At 51.0% G+C, this 22,373-nt stretch overlaps 1 protein-coding gene across 1 annotated transcript in view; it reads left to right on the top strand.

The window, feature by feature from the left end:
- LOC102741790 (alpha-actinin-1) overlaps positions 1–22,373 on the top strand; it is an 80,567-nt gene that overhangs the window by 43,143 nt on the left and 15,051 nt on the right. Inside the window, exons 2-6 of the mRNA XM_081830362.1 lie at positions 7,895–8,009; positions 11,937–12,056; positions 18,891–18,977; positions 20,793–20,880; positions 21,456–21,534. Coding sequence (XP_081686488.1) covers positions 7,895–8,009; positions 11,937–12,056; positions 18,891–18,977; positions 20,793–20,880; positions 21,456–21,534 — 489 coding nt within the window. The remainder of the gene's footprint in view (positions 1–7,894; positions 8,010–11,936; positions 12,057–18,890; positions 18,978–20,792; positions 20,881–21,455; positions 21,535–22,373) is intronic.

Here is a 22,373-nt window from a genome sequence, read left to right as displayed (position 1 = left end):
GTGTGTTTCATGTTCCTGTGATCACTCACTTAGCTTTGAACCTGCAGTACATACAGTTCTGTATTCTGCTTTTTTGTTAGTTATATCTAAGGGTTCTTTCCATAATAATACATGGTTTCAGAACCTCTCATTTTGGCCGTGTAATGTTCCATTAAGTGGATGAATCATAATTTACTTTACTGATACTTTATTAATATAATTTGGGGCCATTTCTAATTTTTTCCTCTCAAGTAACGCTGACAAGAACATTTTCATGCTCATGGCCTTTGTTTAGCAGTGTTTGCCCAGAATAGAGCCCGGGCATCGGGCTAGGGCTTGTGCACATTTTACTTCCCTTTGGTGAGGAGCTTTCCCCAGGGTCGTCCTGCGGCAGCCCGCCCGCCGTGACGTCAGCCCGCCCGCCGCGACGTCAGCTCGCCCGCCGTGACGTGTTGCGCACCTTGTCACGGTACCCACGGCGCCACGGGAATTAGCAGAAACTTATTTTTCCAAAGGTAACGAATGAAAATCGGTACCTTTGTTTCAGTTCCCCAAGGACGGCAGTGTGCGTGGTGCGGCTGTCATCCCTGGTGACGGGTATCAATCCTCAGTCAAGCCCGAGTGAGGGGAGCCCCCTCTTCCCCGGACGGGAGGTCCTGTCAGCTTTTACTACCAGCTCCCTGGATGGCCGGCGTCCGCTGTGGTGGTAGGAGGGGTGCCCGTGCTAAGCACTGTTGGGTGCTCAGTACTGGTGTCAACACATTGTACGTTCCTGTTCTTGTATGCGCCAGTTTTTTGGTGAGGAGACTTAGAAAGATTTCATGTTTTCCCGCTGTGGAGCCAGAGACCCTAGGAGTCTTTTTTTTTTTTTTTTTTTTTTTAATATTTTATTTCTAAGTAATCTCTACACCCAGTGTAGGGCTCCAACTCACAACCACGAGATCAAGAGTCACTCGCTCTACCACCTGAGCCAGCCAGGTGCCCCAGTCCTACTTGCCTTACACTTGCCCCTTCTGCTCATTTATTAAACCTCTTTGACGCTTCGTTTCCTCATCGGTAAAATGAGGAAGAATAATAGCACCTGCTTTAGAGTGGTGTTGTGAAGATATACGAGTTAAAGGGGGTAAAACACTGAGAAGAGGGTCTAGTACATAGTATGTGCTTGGTAGATGTTAGCTGCAAATATTGCTATTATTTAGGGCATATGTTTGTCTCCTCTAGGTTCTTGACTGAGGGTGATGTTTAGTTGTTACCACTTGAAATGGGGAGATGTTAATGGCATCTCATGGCAGGGCCCAGGGATGCTGCTGAACATCCTGTGATGCATAGGACAGGCCCCCCACCCCCTGACAAGAAACCAGCTCCAAGTTTCAATAGTATGGAGGTCGAGAAGCCCTGCTCACAAGTTTAAGTGTGACTCTTGGTAACTGATCTCTTTAAACACGTCTCTAAAGTAACATTTTCAAGGACTGCCTTGGTCTCTCAGCGAATTAGCGTCATAAGCGAAGTTACTTTGCTCAGTCCCCAGGGGTGTGTGGATCCCTTCCCAGCGCCCTCACCAAGCACATGCTGTTGGCAGGTAGGACACTGTACATTCGACATGTGGTCTGTGACGACACTGAACTCTAGCCTTCCCGGCACCTTCCTGTCCTCCATCCTAATAATGTAGCCACCATTCTTTGAACTTTATGTGTGGATGATTGTGCTTAGCAGTTGCCATGTATTTGCTGCATTGATCCTCACCATCCTTTGAGGTGGGTTCTATTCTTATACCCATTTTACAGATGTGGAGATCCAGGGTAGGAGAAGTGAAGTCACTTGCCCAAGATCGCTCAGGGGCAGAGCTGGGACTGGATCCGGGTCAGTCTTGCTCTAGAATCTCTATTTCTCACTTTGCTTCCTGCCTTGTCCTGCCCAGGGCTGCACCCAAAAAGCTTTTTGCTCATCCACGGGAAGGTCTTTCAAATCTTTGAGGTGAGCCGCTGAGGCCTCTCTTCTGTCCTCTCTGGTCAAAGAGCCCCAGTTCTCAAGAGTTCCCCACGAAGAAATGTTTCTGATCTGCTCACTATCCAAAATGCTTTCCCATGTCTTGGTAACCACCTGGCTCTGCTCCTGTCGCCCCTCTCCACCACGCTGCCCCCACAGAGGCTGCCCAGCCCATGCCAGCTCTGCTGATGCTCCATCAGCTCAGACTCTGTGCCACCGCTGACCCGAGTCACCCAGATTCCATCTGGTTGGTGGGATCATTTCACAGTGACCCATTTGCAACGATACTCCGTAAGATTCAGCCCACCCATACCTGCACCTGAAATCCACAGTGTCCTGGTGGAACAGGGAGTCAGGAGGCTGGGTTGTGAACATACCCGACTTTGTGGCCTGGGAAGAGCCACTTGCCTTCTCTGGTCGTGTGTCCTCTGTTGTAAAGTGAGGCTTTGACTTGGGTGCTGTTAGCATCGCTTCCAGCTCTAATATTCTTCGATGAAATGTGTTGAGCAGCAAGAACTTGTAATAATTGTGGTTCTAATTATTGTGGTAGCAGTAATAATAGGCAATTATTGGGCAGCCACTCGGTCCCAGGCTCTTTTCAGTGTTTTAAATGGATCATCTTGCGGAATCCTCTGATCTGTGCTGTTATTACCCTCATCATATTACCCCCACTCCACAGATGAGTGCCTTGAGCAGAGCCATGTTGAGTCGCCTGCCCAGTTACCACCTGACCAGAAGTGGTTAGACCTGGAGTTTGCATCGTCTTCTTTAGAGTGAATCCTTCCAGTCTCTTGGATGCTTGCTCTCTAGAGTGATCCTGAGCAAGTGTCCTGACCTTCCTGTGTTTCAGCATCTCATGTTTGAACACTCCCTTCTCCCACCAAGATGAAGGGTATGAACACCACCTGACTTTAAAGGCTCAGCCTCTGACTCATGCTTATGGGGTGATCCTCTGTACCCCACATCCCAGCTGAATGTGATTATACAGATATTCTTTTGGAACCTAAAATATAGACAATAATGATGGTGATTGTGACTATTTCTCACACATTTACTATAGTTCAAACATATATTAGTAATACATTATCATTATTAACATAAGTTAGCAATATTAAGGTAAATATTATCTTTTTTCTAATTTTCTATTGTCTAATTTTTTTTTTTTATTTGCGAGAGAGAGAATGAGAGACAGAGAGCATGAGAGGGAGGAGGGTCAGAGGGAGAAGCAGACTCCCTGCTGAGCAGGGAGCCTGATGTGGGACTCGATCCCAGGACTCCAGGATCATGACCTGAGCCGAAGGCAGTCGCTTAACCAACTGAACCACCCAGGCGCCCTCTATTGTCTAATTTTATCTTACTTAATTTTCATCACAGTTCTGCCTGGTAGATGCTATCATCCATCCCCATTTTACAGATTTGAAAACGGAGGCTCAAAGAGGCCCTTGTGACTAGAGTCACATTCTAGTGCATCTGAGCTGGGAGTGGGGGACAGCATGTTCTCAAAAGCCATTTGCTTTCTCAACACGTTTTAAGGGAAATATATACTTGTTAAAGATATAGTGGAAAGGTATTAGAGGATTCTCTGTGACAGCAGGACTGTGAGACCCATAGAGAAGGTAGACAAAGGTGCTTCTCCATGGCCAGCTCCATGGGACTCACCTGGGCTCTAGCACCCTCCTCACCTGTCTCCCCTGCTGTGATGTGTCTGTCTGTCCCCTCGCCCCCAACTTGGGGCCTGACCAGGCCTATTCGCAGCCCTGACTTTCAGTGCTGTTCATTAGATAGGGTTAGATATGCAGATTGGATATGGGTAGATAATTCAGGGTCAGAGTGAGGTTGAACAGGGGTCCGGGTTCTCTGCCAGCACCCTCAGAGGTTGCAGCTGGAGGAGGGTGAAATGGGAAAGGGAACTTGTGAGCACTTCCAGCATGGGGCCCCAAGCACGTTTCCTGGGACCTCCCTGCATCTCTGAGTCCATTTCTACAGCAGAGTGCATCCACCAAAGGCCCATCAGCAGCTTCTTTCCTTTCTTTCTCTTTTTTTTTTTTTTGAAGATTTTATTTATTTATTAGAGAGAGAGAGAACATGAGCAAAGAGAGAGGGAGAGGGAGAAGCAGACCCCCTCTGAGCAGGGAGCGTGATGGGGAGCTCCATCCCCATCCAGGACCTGGGATCACGACCTGAGCTGAAAGCAGACGCTTAACTGCCACCCAGGCAGCCCCCATCAGCAGCTTCTGTCTCTTTAGACTGTGAGCTGAAGAAGGACCCAGTGATGGGCCTCTTGGAGCAACGGGAAGGTCCTATAGGGTGAGGCGGGGTTGGGACTAATGGCCCCTGCCCTTCATTTGAGTGAGGCTGGACCATAGCCCTGCTGGGGTAGTACTGCTCACCACGCTGGGGTGTCTGGGCTGGAGGCCATGGGGCCCTGGGGTCTCTAGCCATGGGCATCACTTGTGGTTGTTGGCGTTTCCTCCTTTCCGGACACCTGGGGCACTGCTAAGGGGCAGGTGACCTCCTCTGTCATAATGTTGGAGCGTGAGCGTCAAGACCAAGGTCTGTTGGCGCATCTTCACCATTAACGGGGACATCTCCACCCTTTGTGTGTCTGGTGGAAATTACTTGAGCTCTGTGCTTTGAATCCAGTTTAATAAGTCCTTTACTAAGGAGCTCCTGGAGGGCTGCCCTGGCCAGGGAGCCATGAACCTTCAGACTCAGACACAACAGGTGGGGTTATACGTTGGAGGAGAGAATATGGCTGTGTGGTGTGCCTGGAAGCCCACATTGTCCTCCCCACTCCTTTGCCCCGTTGATTTCTTCTCTGGTGAGGATCCACAAGGCCACTGTCCAAGTCACAGGCTTTCTGCACCCCACACCACAATGTTAGTCCTTTCCCGTAACACATCAGAGTTCTCATACACACCAGGTGTCATCTTGGGAAGTCAGGGCAGCACTTTCAGGGTGACAGAGTTTGGTGGCTGTGGGCAGGGAGGAGGCCGCAGGCTGGGGGCACAGAGCAGGTGAATCCACTGGGAGGTTTCAGGGGGAGCTGCTTTTTCTCTTCTTACCACCGATGGTGCGCTAAGTGACAGGCACTTTATAAGTGTTTTCTAGTTAATCCTCCTGACTTTATAAAGTGCTGTCACTATCTCACTTTTACTGGTCAGGGAACTAAAGTTTAGGGAGGGTAATCTCAAAATCACACAGCTGGAAAAGAGTTGAACTCAGATGTGGTACACCCTGACATGCATGGTCTCACTCACCGAGTGACCCCCACCGTTCCCTACCTCGGCCTGAGCTGCATGAGAGGTGCTGCTTATTGGTGGAACTTTACTCATTTGGGAGGTGCTCAGACGCCCCTTCAAGGCAGTTACCTGTGAGGCCCGGGAAGGGAGACTGAGGGTCTCCCCGTGCCATGCAGCCCCGGAGGCCTCAGAACTAGGGCTTTGTGTGGGAGCCATGAGCAAACACAGGTGCATTTCTGCCTCCCAGGGCTCTGAGCCTGGCTTCCCCAGGAAATGGGGCTGGCTGCTTTCAACAGCATTTTCCTCTTGCAAAAGCAGTATTTTTTTTTTTCAAAACCAGCCTCTTCTTCCTCTCATCCGCAACCCCTCTTCACAACTGAGCGATAAACAGATTTCACAGCCCCCAGCTGTGCCAGTGTGGGTGATTCTTACCAGGACTCTGGCCACATTGGACCTGGACTGTCCCCTGCTGGGGGGAATCCACTTCCCCTCGAGTCTGTAGAAAACCCCAGGCAAGGGCTGAGTGAGGGCCTGGCAGGGAGATGAGAGCAAGGTGCGGTGGAAATTCCAGATGGTGGTAAATGAGAAAAAGCTGCCCTCCCCCCATATTATGTACAGTGTGATGACACCCGGGGCAGGAGTATGTGGACAGGTCACAGCTGGGAGAGAATATGGAACCACAAGATAAATTCTCTTCAAGATGAAACAATTCTCTGATATGTTTTACAACAAAAAAAGTTTTAACAAAATGCAAAAAGAGGCTCAGTACCGTCTGGTCCCCTGCTGGGTTGTGGTGCCAACACTAGAGGCAGGGCACCCGGTAAACAGGCCTCCTCTGAGCTGTCTTACACTTCCAGAGGGTCCCTGAGGGCGCTCTTTGGCCCATCAGCCCCCTGCCCTGATACCATCCAGCATCATCCACAGGTGTGGTTGGGTCTTCCAGAAACCCCCGCCCCCCGGCCTTTGCATGAGCTCCTCACTGGCTCCTTCACCCAGTTGTCATCCCCTAGAATGTCCACTGCACAGGGCAGGGGTTTTTACTTTTGGGTCACTGCTGTGTCCCTGACTCTGCTCTGGGACTCTAGGCAGAGCATTTAGTCCACACCCTAGGAGCTCCCATTCCGACAAGTGGCCAGGCAAGGACCGTGCACTGGGATATGGGCAACGATGGTGTGGGCGCGAGCTTTGGGCTCTGTGCCCCCAACCCAGATGTGGCGGTGGGTTGTCAGGAAGGCTTCCGGGAGGAGGTGATAGCTTGGCCTGATCTTGGAAGATGAGTGTGAGCTAGCCACACGTGACATGGAGGACATTCCAGGCTGAGGATCAGAATATATCCCCTGCCCACCCTCATCTGTGTGCCAGGCTTCCCAAAGCTTTTGGATAGCATCCACGAGCCTCTTCGCTGTCATGGGAGCAGACTCGCCTGCAGAGTGGATCAGTGTTTGTAGGGAGAGAGAAGTCGCCTCGTGAGGCATGATTTAAAGATGAGGCCCGGACTTGGGGGTGTCATAATGCTGCCTCCTCCTCCCCACCTGCCTGGACTGACACCATCCCTTCTTCTTGCTCACAGGCTCTTCAACTCTTGCTTACCTAAGCAGCCGTTTCTTTTCCCCTAATGATCACTGGGGTGACATTCCTCCCTTCGGCCTGTTCATTGCCACTTCCCTTTGTTCCCCAGGGCAAGAGGAAGTGGTGGGGGAAGGGGGTCATGAGTCTGGTGACCTTTCTTAGGAGGAGGGGTGGTTCTAGTGTGGCTGTTATGGGTTGAGCAACACACCCCTCACCATTGCAACTTTGCAGGGCGGGTGGGAGGGCAGCTGACTGGAGTTGCTGTGGGGGGGCTGGACATGGGCGCCTGAGCCCCCGTGTCGTTGAGGGTGCCATTTGAGGCATAGAATTCTGGAGTTGCCAAGAAGTAGGTTGCATCTGAAGCTAGAGAGCTCTTCTTTCTGTTTCCCATGGAATGTGACAGCTGGGGAGAGACCCCTGCCCCAATTTTAGGCAGGCCTGGGAAATGGAAGCACACGCTTCTGTTTCTGTTCGTCGGGTCAGCCTGCTCCTTGTGCAAGCTGGTGCTGTCGGCGCAGGACTGCTCGGTTGATCCGGGGGCGCTTCGGGCTTGCTGCTCTCCCCCCACAGACTAGAAAATCACAGTATAGATGGTCTTTCATTTAGTCTCCTCAGATTCCCTTCTGGAATTCTTCCTCACACTTTTGCAGCTTGAGGTGCCTCACACCCCGATGCCAGACACATGCATGCACGCACACGCACATTGGGGCCCTCACCTTTGTCTCCTTGTCCTGAAACCGTGCCTCTGAACTCTGAGCCCAACAAGACTTACTCATTCTTTCCTTAACCGGCTGCCAAGTGGACAAAGATTTAATCAGCTCATTTGCCCTGATTAATTAAGGCTTACTATGTCACCTCTGGGGTATTCTGCCTTGTACCTGTGATGATGGAAACTAAGCCTTATAACCTAAAAGGTAAATTGCTGGCCCTCCCAACTGCAGGTGGGGAGGCATAAAAGGAGGGTCCATCCCACGGTGCCCACCCATGCCTTCCATACAGCAACCAGAGAGGGCATGAGGCAGGCGGGTCCTGGGGACCCACCGAGGCCCCCGTGGGGGCCTCAGAGACCTTGTGATGCATGGGAAGCCTGACCGCTTGCTCATCTTTCCTTTGCCCAGACGTTCACAGCATGGTGCAACTCCCACCTCCGCAAGGCGGGGACGCAGATCGAGAACATCGAGGAGGACTTCCGGGACGGACTGAAGCTCATGCTGCTGCTAGAGGTCATCTCAGGTGAGGTGGGCCACCCTGGCCGAGGACGAGGTGCTTGCCTGCTGGGTTCGGCCACTTTGGGGATGCTGCCCCGACAGCTCGGCTTCTGCTCTGCCTTTGCTCATGGTGAGCTTTGGGTCTCTTGAAAGAAGTTGGGGGTGCCACGTGTGAATTCAAACTAGGAGACTGGGTTTGGTCCTGGCTTTGCTGCTGACCGTCCACGTGTCCTTGGACAAGCCACTGCCTTTCTGCCTCAGCACCCTCATTTGCAAAACAAGGTCAACCATGGCTGACCATCTCCAAACCTTGGCTCCACTAGTACCTCTCCACCTATATGCAGCTGATCTCACTCCCTTATCTGGCCCCCAGGGTAGAATTTGGATGTCCAGAAATCCGGAGAGACAGCTCCCCTTGAATGCAGATCTCCACTTTCTTATGAATACCTTTCCTCCACCAAGCCTTAGAGGTTGGTGGTTCCAACATTCTCGCCTTGGTTCATACGCTGGGTATCTTAGCTACTCTCTTCACTTTACCTTCTACCTCGACACCAGTGAGTCCCAGACCAGGTCTCAGTCCAGCCTTTTCCCTCAGGCCCCATCTCCACCCAGATGTCCCCCAGTGCCCCCTCAGCATGCCCAAGACTGTGCGGACTACCCTTGGCCCTGACTGACCTCTTTCCTCCTATAATCTCCATCTTGTTCTCCTGAACCTAATGTAGGCATCAGAGACCGCTCTTCCTTTGCTTTGCTTTCCAAGGTGGCATTCAGGTTCTGTTCATTCTATTTCCTTCTGTTAGCCGTTTAACCTCTGCTGCCGTGGTGTCAGCGTGGGCCTGCGTCAGCTCTCACCTAGATGATCCCCAGAGGCCTTCGACCCCCTCCCAGCTCCTTCCCCACTGCCGCAGTCCGTCCCCCGCACCACAGCCAGCCAGAGGGGCCATCTGACGGCCCAAATATGGTCTCGCTGTTCCCTGCCCAGAACCCTTCAGTGCCTCCCCAGGGCTTGAAGCCTGCAGCCCATATTCCGTAGCATAGCTCCCAGGATCCTTTGTGAGCTGGCACCTTTTTGGTTTTCAACTAACTTCCCAAAAAGGTATCAGACCTCAGACCTTCTGCCACCCCAAGAGACACGCAGTCCCCACCAAGGACAGGCTCTCTGCTCTCTGTGCTTCTGCATAAGCTCCAACTGACTTGTTCCCCAGTACTTTTAAATATCTTCTTGCAGGTGAAATCTGTGTGTCGGAGGGTGGGGATGGGGGATTGTGTGTGTGCGGTATAAACTACAGAACATAAGATTTAGCCTTTTGAACATTTTCAATTTCATTGAGTATTTCGTGCACTCCCATTGTTGTGCAGACCCACCAGTGTCCATCTGCAGACTTCTCCGTCATCCTGCACTGAGACCCCATGCCCATTAAACACTAGCTCCCCGGTCCCTTCTCCCTCGAGCCCTGGGCAGTCACCCTTCTCTTAGTCTCTGTGTGACTGTTCTCAGTACCTCATATTAGTGGAATCGGACAGTATATGTCCTTCTGTGGCTTATTGCATTGTAATGTCTTCCAGGTTCATCCACGTGTCAGACTCTCCTTCCTTTTTAAGGCTAACATTCCATTGTACATACACACTGCATTCTGTGTACCTATTCATCTTCTGATTCACATTGGGATTGCTTCTACCTTTTGGCTATTGTGACTAGCACTGCGGTGAACATGGGTGTACAGGTATCTTATTTGAGTCTCTGCTTTCAGTTCTTTGGGGTCAATACCCAGAGGTGGAATTGTTGGACCATATGATAATTCTATGTTTAATTTTTTTTAGGAACCATTTTTAGGTACTGTTTTCCTCTAACTGCCTTTTAGAATGTCCTACCCTGCCTCCTCTTCCAACATTTCTTAGTTTACACAAACCTGGTATTGTTCTTTTTCATTCTTTAAAACTCAGCTCAGAATTTGCTTCTAGGAAGGCTTTCCCCATACGAGTGGCTGTCCTCCTCTGGGCTCCTGTCACACCCCATTCATCCCTCTGTTGTGTCCGTTTCCCCATGGCATGATCATTTTTGGCCCATTTGTGCTTTTCCCCATTCCACCCTGTGCTGCTTGGGGCAGGGACGGTCTCATCTCTGTGTCCCAAGTGCTCAGAATAGCACTTGGCATGTATGTGATGCTCAACAAATTATCAGAGTGACCAGATGCCCTGCACTGGGCTTTTCTGCATAACTAGCAGCATTTTCCCCACCGAACAGGCGGGCCTTTGCACATCTGTGAACTGGACTTGTCTCTTTCCCTGGGGTGGGGGACATCAAGTCACTGAGACATTGCCTTTTCCTCCTTGAGCATCGTGAGGTGAGTAGAAAAGCAGAAAGAAAGGGCTAGTGTCCCGAGAGGTCCTCTGAGTAGCGTCCCCGGACCACCCACACCAGAATCCGCAGGACTGCTTGTCCACATGCAGAATCCCAGGCACACCCCAGACTTCCTAAATTAGAAACTTAGGAGGCAGGAGAAGGGGGCTGGGCATCAGAAGCGCGAGAACTGCTGGCTTCACTGCCTTCCCTGTCCCAATGGAGAAGTCCTGTTCCAGCCAGTGTGCACAGCTGGGGCGCTGGCTGGGGAGCCTAGGCTCGGCATGACCTAAGGGCTGGGGCTTTAGCAGGAGAGCCTTCAGGGTGGGGGTGGGATGGGGTGCTGCCTCATCCATCCTATGGGAGGGAGTCCCCGGGGCATTTCATCTGCCCAGGGGGATGGTGGGGTACCTAGCTGGGGAGGCTGAGCAACGGCCACAGCCTTGGGAGAGCTGCAAGTGGAAAGTCTTAATTTAATCATAAAAACCCAGCTGTGCTTCCCTGGGAGCTGCCAGGCCTAATCACATCTGTGGCAGGAAGTCTGCTCTCGAGAAGCCGGTGGCGGGGGAGGGTGGTGCTGTGAGGCCCCCTGGAGAAGTGCTGCTACCACATTGTGGCAGCCCCGCTCCTTGAGCGGTCACGGCGAGGCTGCTTACATGCTGGGTGTGGCGGGGTGGGGATGTGCGGCGAGGCAGGGCTGGAGACCGTGGCAGGTGCAAGGGTCCTGAGTTTCGGGCTCTAGGATGGTAGTTCTCAGCCTTTTGGTGTCCCTGGCCTTTTAGAGACTCTATAGCTATGTGCACTTCCCCCTGCTATGGGCACGCATGAGTTTTAATTCGTGCCTCTGTTCTGAGCTGAAAGTGCTCTTAACGGGGTGTTTGGAAAACCAGCTCTTTTCCTGAAGCTTCTGACCCTGGAACCTGCGTTGGAGGAGGGGGCGGGCTGAGGGTGGGGAGTTGGCTTGGAGCTGAGCCAAGGAGAACCCACAAGAGGCAGCAGTTCTCCAGCGAGAGAGGAACACCGTGGGCAGCTCCGTTTAAACACTAGGGGACTTTTTCAGAATATTCTAAAGTGCCCACATATCTTCCCAGGCCAAACAGTATAGACTAGAAGGGGTTCAGAGCCTTTGCACGTGCTGCTCCTTCTGCCTTGATCATCGCTCCCTGCTGTCACGGCCCGGCTGCCCTCCCACTCGGAGGCCTTTCCTAACTATCCCACAACTCCATCCCCCACCTGCCCTCCTTTGCATCCTCTTTATAAGCATTTATCCTTCTTGATGTTTGTTCATTTGCATATATTTGTGTGTTTCTCTGTTTGAAGGTCTGTCTCCTCCTGGGCCAGAAGTGCACGAAGGCAGGAAAGTGTTTTGTTCACCCCTATATTCCTAGCACCGAGCCAGGTCCCGGACATACGGGGCTTACTACAGATCTGTTGGGTGGAGGCAAGCAGTTGAGGTCTGAGAAGTGGCAGGAAAGAGGCAGGATTGACTCTCCCTGTTGTTCCCTGCGAGGGTGGCCCTCATTGCTCCTGGACGAGGGTGTCATGAAAGCAGCCCTGCTCCCGGGAAACAGCATCTGATCCTCCCTGCCCCCCCCCTTGGTCTGCATTCAGGGGAGCGCTTGGCCAAGCCGGAGAGAGGCAAAATGAGGGTGCACAAGATCTCCAACGTCAACAAGGCCCTGGATTTCATAGCCAGCAAGGGGGTCAAGCTCGTGTCCATCGGAGCTGAAGGTGAGTGAGGCCTGCCGTCTGACTGCTCTACGGAGCCTGATTTTCTGCTCCCTGTTCTCTTCGCCTTTTCTGCTCGACTCCCGGGTTCCCACACCCCTGGGTGATTGGGAAGTGGGGCCACCAGCACCTCCATCTGGTCGACCTGTGGATTCTTCATGTAACAACTACACTTTCCATCCAGTCTCTGCCCCCTGGAAAACCAAGGGCCTGCTCCCTGCTCCTGACCGCCCCCAACACCAGCCGAATCCTGGTGCCCTGAGATCCTGTGAGAGTGGAATGCCACCTCCCTCACCCACAGGCCTGCCTGCACTTTGCTGCCCGGGGCAGAGAATTCTGCTGCCTGCAGAGTGTCAGACCCGGGCTGGGTGGAGGGTGAAGGCTGCCTTGAGGCCCCACGGAGCCCTGGGAAGACTGATGTCCAGAAGCCTTCAGGAATATTCCTAATAGCATTTCTCTGCAGATTAGCTTCTTGACTCTTTCTCCTTAGCTTGAAAAAAAAAAATTTTAAAGCTCAGTATAAATTGTTATTCGTTTGTTCTTAATGGCTTAAGAGAGGCAATGCAGTTTTTTGTGTGTACTGTGGTGGCCCCAAAGGATTTGGGGAGGGAACACTGTAGCCAGGCCCTGTCAGCACTGCGCCCCTTGGATTCAGCCGGGGCTCACTGGGCACCTGCTGTGCGTGCCAGAAATCTCAAGCTAGGGAGGGTTTCCATCCATTCGTTCATCATTTGATGTATGTGCACAGCTGTGATCCCGAGCAACGCACTGTGGCAGGTACTATGCAAAAGCCCTTGGTGCTGGCAATCTCGCGGATCCCTCCCACAGCCTCTCTGGTGGCTCTCGTTATTATCCTCATTTGATGAGAAGGAGCCAGATGCCTAACGAGATGAAGTACCTTGCTGAAGGTCCCAGTGTCAGTAAGTGGCAAAGCCAGAGCTCAGACCAGGTCTGTGTCTGAGAAATCCCGCTAGAGTGTGGCCTTTTCTTGAAGAGGGCAGGGGACTTGCTCCAGCAAATCAGAGGAGTGCATCTCTTTTCTGGTGGGATGAGTCTAAAGGCCTCCCCAGCCCCCCTTTCTTTCCAGAAATTGCGGGATTTTATATTGCTACATCAAACGCGAATGTTCGCACAGTATGGGCAACCCCCAGTCCGCGGTGTCAAATCCGGCCGACACGGGTTTTCGTAAATATTGGAACCCAGCCACACCTGTCTGTTTACATATTCTCTGTGTCTGCTCTCCTGCTACAATGGGCAGAAGAGTTGTGACAGAGACCGTATGGCCTGCAAAGCTGAAAATATTTCCTGTCAGCCTTTGGCAGAAAAATTTCGCCAAGCCCTGCCTTCCTGGGGCTCAGGCTCATGCTTGAGCAGTTGTGGGTGCTGCCTCATGTGTCCCACCCAGCACATCTTCAGCTGTGAAGCAAAGACCGAGTCTCTATATCCGTGTGGCGCACACAGCAGGTGCTCAGGAAATGTTCGAAGGACTCGCACCTAGCGGGGTACTTTGTTCTGTGAGTGGAAACATATTCTCTGCTTCTTAAAAGAGTAGTTTACTCTCTTAGGGAAGATTAAAGACTTGGCAGAAAACGTTTCAACTAAGCAGGGCTGGGAAACCAGAGAAGATGGCGCTCAGCTGGTCTGGTGCAAGCTCACATGCCCCCTGGGACAGGGAAGTAAAGGATGTGTAAGGGGGGCCAGGGGTGACGGTAGGGATGGGTGGGGATGGTGTGGAGAACTGGGGAAGGCATATCCTTCTAAGTGGGGCACCTACTAATCGTTTGTTGCTGTGGGGGAGATACAGGTCCAGCATGGCTAGATCTTCCCATTTTTTCAAAAGAAGCCAGAAATCCAGATTTTTAGAAAGAAAAACAGCTACCTAACAATATATATATATATTTTTTTTAACTCTGAGGTCCAAAGGGGAGGAGGAAGGGGGAAGATGGGAGAGAAGAAGAGCATTGGTTCTAGCTCTTTGGCTAGACAGGATGCTAGGCATGGGCTCTCCCCTTCCACCTGTGGGCAGGCCTGTAGGGTGGGTATCACCAGCCACATTTTATAATCAAGGCAACTTAGGCTGAGAAAGTTGTTAGGGCGGAAGCCTGTGGTGTGCTTGAGCATGGGTTCTGGACCAGACTCCTTCCATGTGGCAGAGCCAGGATGAGCCTGGGAGTTTGGGCTCCAGAGCTGAGGTCTGAACCTATTCCCATAGCTGCGGACATGGTGCGCGGGGGCCGAGGACAGGACTTTCTTGTCTGCTTTTCCTCAGCTGCGGAGGGGTGGGTCAGGTTGGCTGTGCCTGCCTGGGCAGAGGGCGAGGAGCAGAGACAACCTCGGGCATAAACTCCACCGGCTCCTCTGACCTTCCGGGAAGTCAACCTAGCTGGCCTCGGATTTCCAGCTTTTCTCACACAGGCCTCACTTCTCTGAAGATTTTGAAAGGCTCCTTTAAAATGAGATAATCCTGACCTCCTCACTGCCCTAGGGAGTCCGTGCTTTAGGCCGAGCCTTCCACTTTGAAATCACCTCTCCTGTTTCAAACTGAGCACTCAGATGAGGCTGGGATGGTTGCTCGGCTGTGCCAGGAAACTGGATGAGGCCACAAATGGGTTTTGTTTATTGTAATGAAGTGCAGTTTATTGCTGTAGACTATAACATAAAAGGCAGTGGAGCAGATCCCTTGGAGTAAGTGCTCGTGGGGGTCCAGGTGGGGAGAGATTTTGCCGGTTACGCTGAGGAGCGTTCTGGGCTGAGGGGGGCAAGCCCAGCATGGGCAAGACCCCAGATCTTTAAAGGATTATCACGTGGTGCAGGACTAGACTCTGGTGAACCCCTGAGGGGCAGACCCAGGCCCAGGAGGCCCTATGGGAATGGAATGGCTGCTCTGGAGGGGCATATGGGCCCTGTCCCTGGAGGTGTGCGCTTGGAGGCTGAACGCAAGGAATTTCCGTATGTCCAGGAGGGATTAGAATAGATCCTTAGGGTTTCCTGTACCATACTTGATTTAGAATGTCTAGACTTCATGGAATTGAGGCTTGACCTAGGTGAGTGGTTGGGATTTAACCAGGTGAGAGGACCCGGAAGGATTTTTTGTCTTAGGATCTTTGGGCGGGGTGGGGGGGCCTTGATGGCTTTGGGTGCCAAGAGCCTGGGCGTGATCTTGATAATTGATCACCTGTCCTTGGGGCGGAGGGGGTGGTGGGTGCAGTAGCTAAAGCATGGGTCTGGGAGCTTGGTGACCCCCAGGGGTCTAGTTTCTGTCATGTGGAATGTCTTCATTCTACCGCCTGAATCCTGGGTGGGTGACTGCATCCCTGGGGTGGGGGCAGGGGGTAAATGCAGGATGTGAATGCTTCTTGGCTGGCTATAGGCCAGGAATGGCAGAAACATGCCCCCCCCTTCTTCTCGTACCCACAGCATACATTATAGTCCATTCTCATGTTTTGTCCACAGGGCCCAGTTGTGGCCTGGGGACCCTCCTTTTGGACCCAGCATGCTTGGCAGCCCCATGACATAAAGCTGCTGGTGAGATGGGGCCTCCCTGATCCAGACATACAGATGCCTGGGAAAAGGATTTGCTCTGGGGGTGGGACAGGGAGCCAGTGGGCCCTGAGGCTGGGGTGGGGCATGGGGTGTCAACACACCCCACTCTTTTTGCCTGTACTTGGCTCTCCTGTTTCCTGCAGGATCTGGTATGAGTGAGAATTCAGTGAGCAATTCAGTGAGTTTCTGGGGGAAGGGAGAGAGGAATAAGTAGGCAAGACCCCCAAAAGAAGCCACTCTTGTCTCCCTTAGTGCTGAGAGGGCACTGAACTCAAGGCCACAGGAGGCCAGGTATTTGGCCTTCACACGGGCACAAGAGGGGGCTATAGGATGGGGCAGAGGCGGGGGCCAGTGCTGCAACCTCTGCTCTTGGAAAGGTCAAGAGTGGAGGCCTCTTTCACCGGAGCCTCTTCTAGACGTTAAAAAAAAAAATCCCCTGTATTTGAAACACCGTCCATGAAATTTCACACTTGTTTTTCCACTTTCCATATTATAAAGATTTCTCCAGGTCATTAAAAACTTGTGAATGTAATTTTTAGTGGCTATGTTAATTGCTGAGCATAGCTGTGCTCTGTTCCAGATCTGGGTCTTGCCCTGGAGGAGCCTGAGTGTGGTTATGTTCTCCCAGCCACAGACCTGGGAGCCCTCCAGTACTCATTCATTCATTCATTCATTCATTCAACAAATGTTGATGGAGGGCTGTCTGTGGGCCAGGCACTCTGCTGGGCTCTAAGCTGTGATGCAAAATGGAAAAATTGTTCCCCTCGTGGAGCTTATGCTCTGGAAAGGGGGAGAGAGAAAACACACACACACAGGTGTCAGGTGGAGAAAGATCAAGCAGGGAGTAAAGTGGGAGGTTTCCAGGAGAAGATGAGGTGGAGATGGAGGGAGGTGAGGGGCGAGTCCCGTGGATATCCAGGGAGGAGAGAGCTATGGGGAGGGTGGAGGGGGACTGTCAGGGCTTCACTGGCCGCTGACTTTGACTCTGAGTCAGGTGGGAAGTCGTGGAGGTTCTGAGCAGATGGCTGACGGGCAGGACATCTAACTCCATCACACCTTGTACTTAGTATATTCTCGCTTTCCAACTTGGGGCCATGATAAATGACCCTCTTCTGTACAGCAGCCTTAACTCTGTATGTCAGATCATCGGCTGGGTGTAGATTCCTAGAGGGAGACTTCACTGTCAAAAAGTTGAACAATTTCGGGGTCCCTGGGTGGCTCAGTCAGTTAAGCATCTGCCTCCCCTCAGATCATGGTCCCAGGGTCCTGGGATCGAGTCCTGCTTCGGGCTCCCTGCTCAGTGGGGAGCCTGCTTCTCCCTCTCCTTCTGCCTGCCACTCCCCCTGCTTGTGCTCCCTCTGTCAAATAAATAAATAAAATCTAAAAAAAAAAAAAGTCAAACAACTTCAAGATGCTTGATCCTGTTGCCAAATTATTTCCCAGAAAGTTGTTGTTGTTGTTTTAACATTTATACAGACGGTATGAGCATGAGCGGGAAGGGCAGAGGGAGAGAGAATCTAGAGCAGACTCTGTGCTGAGCCTGGAGTCCGACGTGGGGCTCGATCTCACGACCCGGAGATCACATCCTGAGCTGAAACCAAGAGTTGGACGCTTAACCAAGTGTGCCACCCAGAAAGTGTTTTTTTTAAACCAATTTACACTAATAGCCACAGTGTGCCAGGTAGGCTTATTACCATCAACACACATGAAGGTGTGGGTTCCTTGTTTTTTAACTTTGCTAATTTAATAGCTGGGAAGATACTATCTTCTTTAATTACAAGAGAAATTGAACATACTTATAAATTGGTTATATTTCATGCTTTGTGAAGTATTTATTCAGGTCTTTTGCTTATTGTGAATTTGGCCTTTTTCTTATCAATTTATATAAACCCTTTAAACATTATAGATATGAAACCCCTGGAAATCACAAATAAAAGGGCATTTTTTAAAAACCAGATCTTTATGAACTGATTCTTAGCTGATTGACTGCCTCTGCGTCCCCCGAGCGTGCTCTGCACAGTGCTGGCTGGCTTTTTGCTTCTTAAAGGAGATGGTCATGTACTGCTCATTTCTGTCTCTCACCCAGGCCCTCCTCCGACTCAGGTCTGTGCCCCACTGGTGTCTGCGGTTCTGGGAGGGTCATTTAAGGCCCTTGTTAGCAGGAAGAGTTACATCCTGTCCCCTGCCCGACATGGACACTTTTCATCCTCAGCACCCCGATGCAGGCTCAGCGGAGTTGCCCGCCCTGCCGGGAATTAGCAACAGCGCTCTGTACCTTGTTGGGCCAATAGCGGCTCGCAGTTTTGCCCTCCCTTTTGAGGAAGGCGATAAGATCTTAGAATATCATTTCCTTAGTGGAATCCACTCTTGCTTAATGGGTTTGTGGGAAGTAGACCCTAGTGGACATGGGCTCAGGATATTGGGAGTTCCTGCAAGTTACCCCTTCTCATGGTTCTGTTAGGTTTCTCCTATAGTCAGTTTTTCAGGTTGGAAAAAATAAGATATTCTTTGGATGCCAGACTGTTAGCTGAGAGTACCTTGCCAGGGGCTGGGTTACTGTCTCCTGATTTGGAAGCAGGTGAGGGTAAGGAGTCTACATTTGATTGCCACAGGCTCAGCCCCCAAGACCTTAAACGGCTCCCTTGTTTTAGGCTCCTTAAAGACAGGTATTTATGTTTGTATTCTCTGCCTCTGGGCCTGGTACAGGAAAAAGAAATTACTTCATAGAATTTATAGCATTTTTTTAAAGTCTAAAAAGTGTTACTTAGACTGAATTTAGCGGGTTATCTCTTAATTGTGATCTTGAAGCTGTTGTTTGATTTTTTAAAAAATATGCATTTGATACCCAAGGGTTGATTTGTGACTTAGTGGATCCTTCAAGATGTCAGTTTACAAACCTTTGTTGGATTGATTCCTTTCTGTTGCCTACACTGGCTTTTTGGGTATGGATGGCTATTTTGAGAGCTGTGATTGCCCAGACTTCTCCAACTCACAGAGTTGCCAGAACACTTGTGATGTCTCCCTCTTCTCTGTCAGTCTCTCTTGCCTTCCCTGATGCACCCACTGGAATTGATCATCTATCTCGTGTTCCCTGGGTCACCCCCAAATAGACTTCTCTCCTGGCACCTGTGATATCTAATTGTACTTTTAAAAACATACTTACTTTTTCCTAAAACTGGAGCTGTGTGGTCTTTGATTTCCTATGTGGTACATGCAGTGATGTGGGCACTCTGGGAATTTTAACTCTGCCCCTGCTAACAGCCATCCTAACATGTCCCGATGCCATTTCTGTAGAAATTGTGGATGGGAACGTGAAAATGACCCTGGGCATGATCTGGACCATCATCCTCCGCTTTGCCATCCAGGACATCTCTGTGGAAGGTGGGTCTCCTGCTGTTTCATTAGTCCCCAAGCCCCCTCCCCCCGCCCAATCAACCCTGCCCTCACCATCACGTCTTCCTCCCTGAGCTCAGCCTGGAGAACCCCCTGACCCCTGGCAGTGGGGACCCAATTGTGGGCCACATCCTGGCCCCAGGGAATCCCACTCACTTTGGGACTGCCCAAGGGTGCTGTGGGAAAGTATTGGCTCTTGGGTTGTTAAATCCAAAAGGGCAGGGAAATAGCTTGGCAGCCAGGAGGCTGTGTTGCAGGATTCCGAGTGGACCCAAGGTCTTCCACTTCGCTCCCATAGCCCCCTCTGGTGGCCACGTCACAGATCTTTAAGAGGCCACTAATAGTCTGGGGCTGCGTGATCTCTTTAAACTTTTGGTTCCACGCTCCAGCAGTTTTTGAGCTTTATTATCTGATATGTGTATATTTATTTTGTAATAAATTGTATTTGTGTATTGATATTTGTATTATGAAACACACATACCAAAACAAATTTTAAAAAGGTGAGATGGAGATAATATTTTAAAAATATTTTTTATTCATGGGGTGCCTGGCTGGCTCAGTTGGTGGAGCCTATGACTCTTGATCTTGGGGCTGTGAATTCGAGCCCCACACTGGGTGCAGAGATTCCTAAAATAAATAAATAAATACGTAAACTTTACAAAATATATTTTTATTCATATTCATGGCCCAGGAATCTTATAAATATTTTTATTCAAAGTAATTCTTTTGATGGGAAGAATGTGGAATAAATTGCTTCCTTCTGGAAATTTTGGTTTGACACATGATGAGATAGCCATGTGAAGGCCTAAGTTTGGTTTATAGATGCTTGGTATTTAGGGCTGAAGCGGTTAAAAAGGTGTCCACAGTAGTCACTTCGAACATGGTTCTTGTGAGTGATGGTGGATATAAATCCATTTTCAAATTGCCTTCTTGGTGAGATCAACTTGATTCTTTGGGGGCTGATTTCTTGTTAGCTCTGGTTAAATTGTCATTGTTTTAATCTTGTAATATGGCTGATGAGCTTGAGCTGAGGAGAAGCATTAGCTTTGCTGATTTTTTTCATTGTTTGCTTATGCTTGAAATACTATCTTTGCAGAAATCATGTCATGTCATTTTAAAGTCCATTTTGTGAATTGAGAGTAAATGAGATCACCCATGAACCCTCTTTGCTGGGGTTCCATTTCTGCAGTTCACAGATGCGAGCACATGGGGGCAGAGTGGTTTACAGCCCTTCTGCGCAGGGAGCTCCTGCGGTCCCCTCAGATGCCTACCTGCTTTACCTTACAGACATGTGTCTGCTTCACACATACAGCAATGGCGTCCACCTATGCATTAAATATAAGGAAACTTTATTTTTTAGATGATCCTAATGCTTCTGTCCACCACGGTTGTGTGCACTCTACACCGCCTGAATACCCCAATGCGGAGATCCCAGGACTTCAGATTTCATGGGCCAGTCAAACATAGACCTGACATGGGTTGCTGATTTACTTTGTAATGCTCCCTGTCTTTGAATAAAAGGGAAGGATGGGGAAGAGATTCTGAAAGTTTGAAAGGCCATTAGATCAGTATTTACGTGTGTTATGTGGCTAGCTCGTAAACGCTGCCTCACTTGCTTCTTTGTTTCTCAAATAACTTCTCAGACTTTGTTGAGGAAACAGACTTAGTGGCCTGGTAGCCCCAGGGTTGGCATCTAGGGGTCTTTGTATAGACCCCTCGTGTGGCGGAGCATGGACCCCTTGGGCACAGTGGGTGGGGCTTCCCACACACTGACCTCTCTGCCTGCCGCCCCCCTCCTCACAGAAACTTCTGCGAAGGAAGGGCTACTCTTGTGGTGTCAGAGAAAGACCGCCCCCTACAAAAACGTCAACATCCAGAACTTCCACATAAGGTGAGTGGCTGGGGGCTGAGGGGCTCTTGCAGAACCTGGGCTGTTCTCCCAAGACCCTCCGGCCCCCTTTGGCTGGGTTCGTTTCAACTCTAGAACAGAGCAGAGGTCCCTGGGGAAGAAGTTGCTTTCGAGGGGCGGGTGCCACAGACCCTCCGATGCCACCTTCCCTCCCAGCGGTGCCTTCGATCTAGCTGCTGCTACATAAGCCTTCGGTTGATGCTCCTCGAACTGCTGGGAAGCTCCCCAAGGAGAGTGTCCAGAAAGTTCCAGCCTGGGGCACTGGAACAGAGCAGAGAAGGGGAGGGGATGGAGACCTTGGTGGAGAGTAGAGTTGGATGTGGTAGGTGTCTCAACTTGCCAGGCCCCCAAAATCTTGACCCCAGTGCCTGGGATTGCGGCAGGAAGAAATGCTGCTTCCCATCCTGTCTTCTCCTCACTCCTGCTCCGAAGCACTGTGTGTTCATCTCTGGAAAAAAGGAGGACCCTCCCCTGCAATCCTCGTTTAGAGCTTTCCCTTAGTTAATGCCCAGTCCCATTCACCAGCTTGCCCCCCGCCTTCTCTCTCCCTCGGGCAGCTGGAAGGATGGCCTTGGCTTCTGTGCCTTGATCCACCGACATCGGCCTGAGCTGATTGACTACGGGAAGCTGCGGAAGGTACGTGCGGTGGCTCCCGGCTGCCAGGTCCCTGCCAGGTAGGGGGGAGGTAGAAGGGCAGGCCTGGGGCCCTCTTCTGAGAGCCCATGGCCACGGTCAGGGGTGTCATTCCCCTTAGACTGGCCCCAGAGACAGCCTGTAGAAGTCAGAGAAAAGCAACTCCACTATGAGGGCTACTTGGGTTCCCTGTGTGCACAGCATGCATGTTCTTGCTGACCCAAATAGCCCACAGCGTATTAGAACCCTGCAGCATGTTGTTGGGGTGATGGGATCTTCACTCACGTTTTCCCCTTCTATTTTCTGGGGTTTATAAAATGGTTATAGTACTTCCACAATTTAAGCTATTGCATGTTAGAGGCATTTGCTCCCATCCAGGTCCAAGACTTGCTGTACAGTCCCAGCAGATTTCCACCAAACTCATTGCTGAAGCTTGGCTGGGGGATTTTCTTTAGCTACTGCTTAATTTCACTTACGCTCTTGGCTTGAAGCCGCTGGGGGATTTTCCTGAGCATGTGTATGTATTGAGGAGCAGACCAGGCGGTGGGAGCTCTTCTGGTGTCGGGGCTGGCCTAGACCTTGGAGAGGCCTGTCGGGGACCACTCTGACCTCACTCACCAGCTTCCCTGTGAGCCCATCCCGGTGCCAAGAGGCCACCCGTGGAGCCCTCCCTACACCCTCAGCTGATGGTCTAGAGCTCGAGTTGGAATGTTGCCGGTCCGTGCGTGAATCTCTTGACAAGGCAGCTTCTAGGAATGCCTGTTCTTACATTTCTCCACTTGACCCTGACACTTGGAGAACACAGTGTTCAGTGAAGACCCCCACCTGGCTTGTGCCCCCAG

Source organism: Leptonychotes weddellii, chromosome 9 (assembly GCF_054177405.1).
Source record: "Leptonychotes weddellii isolate Sample4059 chromosome 9, ASM5417740v2, whole genome shotgun sequence".
Classification (NCBI taxonomy): Eukaryota; Metazoa; Chordata; class Mammalia; order Carnivora; family Phocidae; genus Leptonychotes; species Leptonychotes weddellii.
The sequence above is the reverse complement of the archived record's forward strand: the minus strand, read 5'-3'. Positions and strand labels throughout refer to the sequence as shown.